At 45.2% G+C, this 3131-nt stretch overlaps 1 protein-coding gene across 1 annotated transcript; it reads left to right on the plus strand.

The window, feature by feature from the left end:
* Positions 1-1947: 1947 nt before the first annotated feature.
* On the plus strand, positions 1948-3061 carry LOC101862073 (the record flags this gene model as incomplete). Its single annotated transcript, XM_005109394.3, is given in 2 exon segments — positions 1948-2144; positions 2641-3061. Coding segments are annotated over 2 exon segments (431 nt in total), but the record flags the coding sequence as incomplete, so codon positions are not given.
* Positions 3062-3131: the final 70 nt, after the last annotated feature.

Consider the following 3131-nt stretch of genomic DNA (forward strand, 5'->3'; position numbering starts at 1 on the left):
CACACACACACACACACACACACACACACACACACACACACACAACGACACGCGCGCACACACACACCAGATTTTTTTTCAAAAAGGAGAGATAATGACCAACGATGTTTGGTAGGAAAGAAGGAGCAAAATCCACGAGAGAGCACCTGCCAACCACCCGCAGGTAAGACATTAGGACCGTTGAGGGAGGGGGAGGTAAGTGATGTGAGGTGAGACGAGGGTGATGCCAGGTGACGTGTCGAGATAGGCAGAGAGGTGGAGTTCACAGTTGGGACCTAGGAAGAGCGGAGAGAGTTATGGCACTTGGCCGAGTTACTTACATTAAAAATAATCTGAACGTCCTGGTAGCTCAGTTGGTATCTAGTTGAGCTGAGGTACCGATGATTCGTGTTCAGCTTAACAGTGGGACAACAGGAGCCTGTGGTGGAAAGGGAAGGTGCTTTGCTGCCGCATACAGGAGACCCGAATTCGATTCCCGCAATGAGTGAGAACCTAGGCCCACAGAGAGAAGTGTGCTGGCTCAGGGGAGAACGTGTACTATTTTTTTTATCGAGTACCTCGGTCTTTCTGCTGGGATGTTGTGTCCTTTTCGACCAGGGTTGGCCACGACTGGCAGGGCGGGAGGTTCGCTTCCAAAACGATAGAAATCGTGTCGATGTTAGCGGTAAAACACCCACATACAAAATAAAACAAAGACGAACAAACAGACACACGAAAAACAAACGGTGGGGCATTTTCAACTTGGGTGATTTAGGGAGTTTTCAAGGCTCTGCGCCCATTAATCGAGTGCTGTCGCAGATGGACGGCAAAATCGGACGTCCATTCTTTTTTTATGACCTTACAGTGTACATCGCCCTACGAGGGTCGTTCAAACAGTTTCGCCTCCTCTTCAATAACTTCTAAATTATTCAAGATATCTTCATGAAATTTGTACACAATTGACTTTCAATAAGTATACTCTCAACCCAACCCCCCCCAGAATTATACTATGATGTCACACTTTTATGCTATTGCTGTTTACATCAATGAAGCTAGGGTACATTGTCGCCGAGAAAATGGCGCCCCGCAAATCTATGAATATGCGCTTAAAGCAAAGAGCTGTTATTGGGTTCCTTACTGCAGAGGGAGCTGCACCCATTGATGATCATTTAGCGAATAAAGCTTGTCTATGGTGAAGCATGTGTAGATGTAAGTACTGTTCGAAGATGGGCAAAGGAGTTCGCTGAAACCAGTCCAGCAGAGACAGATTTGCCTGACCAAGCTCGATGTGGTCGTCCCAACTCTGGCAGTGATGTTCAACACCAGGAGAGAGTGAATGAGATCATCCAAGCAAACCGGCGGATCAAAGTAAGAGATGTTAGTGAAATGCTAGGGATTTCTGTAAGTAGTGCTCGGTGTATTATCCATGATGTAGTACGTAGGGTTACAGGAAAGTGTGTGCACGGTGGGTTCCCCACATGTTGTCACCCGAGCTGAAATTGAACTGAAGTCAAGTTAGTAATGAACTCCTGGCTCGTTATACCGATGAAGGTGAAGCTTTCTTACGCCGTATAGTCACAGGAGATGAGACTTGGGTACACCATTATGACCCAGAGAACTAAAGAAAATCGAAGGAATACAGGCACACTGGCTCATCTAGCCCCAAGAAGTTCAAAGTTGTTTCATCTGCAAAGATAGGGCTTATGACAGTGTTTTGGGACTGCGATAGTCTGATTCATATGGAATTTTTGGAACAGACCTCCACTATCAACTATGAACGATATACATGTATTGAGATCCTGAGAAAACTTAGAGCACGCCTGTCACGAGTTCGGTCCGTAAAAAATGCAATTTTGCACCACGACAACGCCCGTCTGCTCACGAGTCGACAAACTCAAGATGCCATGAAAAGTCTCAGATTTCAAGATACCTTTCCGCACCCATCATACAGTCCAGACCTTGCTCCATCTGACTTCTATCTTTTTCCGAAATTGAAGGAGTACCTCAAAGGAAAACGTTATGCAGATGGCGATGAAGCTCAAGAAGATGTGCGTCGCTGGTTCAGAGGAAAACCACACGAATTTTGAATTTTTCGCCGACGGCATGCGACAACTTATTCGACGTTGGTGGATCTGCAGGGACAAAGAAGGCGACTATGTTGAAAGGTAAAGGTACTGTCATGTAGCACACATCTTAAACTTTCATTTGATGTATAACATCAGTAATAAAGAAATTATGAGCTTGGAGGCAAAACTTTTTGAACGACCCGTGTACTAAAATGGCTTATCAGGGATTGGAACAGGGATCAACACTCCTGCAGTCATGCACTATACTCACAAACAGATTGGCAACGAAACGATGCTTGAGAAATCAAGATTCCGATAGGACTTTCAATGCTCGTTCAAGAGGATGATGATGATAATGATAATGATAATAAGAAGAAAATAAGAATAGTGATACATGTAATGATAACGATAATGATAATGATAATAAATCAAAAACACACATGCACGCGCGCGCGTGCGCGCGTGCACACACATGCACACACACACACACACGCGCACACACACACACACACACACACACATACACACACACACACACACACACACACACACACAATGACTATGAACTAACGGTGTTGCCAATAAATGTCCACAGAGACACGAGAAGTCTTCGCTAACCCCAAGAAAATCCCCACCCTCAGGAGAAGCCCGGCCATCATAGTATGGCCCAGTAAGCCTGAAAACGAGCCAGAAGTGAAGACGGAGATAATGACCGAAGTGAAACCAAAGAGGAAACCGAGGATTCCCAAAGAAGACGTTTCCGGAAAGTTGCCGAAGATTCCCGAAGTGGAAAAACAAAACGCGCTGCGGGATTCTGTTGTTGAAGATAATGTTGAAGATGACGATCGAGAAGGTGATAATGATGGTTATGCTGCTGCTGCTATTGCTGCCGATGACGATGAGGACGAACTGGTTGTATTACCAAAGAGGACATGGAAACCCAGGAGGGATCATGATTTTTGGAAGTTCGCAATCGGGAACATGAGGATTGATTCTCTGTTCCTCGCATCGCCAAGGTAAAAGACTGTTCAGTGTAGTAGTAGTAGTAGTAGTAGTAGTAGTAGTAGTAGTAGTAGTAGTAGTAGT

The sequence above is a fragment of the Aplysia californica genome, unplaced genomic scaffold, assembly GCF_000002075.1.
Source record: "Aplysia californica isolate F4 #8 unplaced genomic scaffold, AplCal3.0 scaffold00774, whole genome shotgun sequence".
In the NCBI taxonomy this organism is placed as follows: Eukaryota; Metazoa; Mollusca; class Gastropoda; order Aplysiida; family Aplysiidae; genus Aplysia; species Aplysia californica.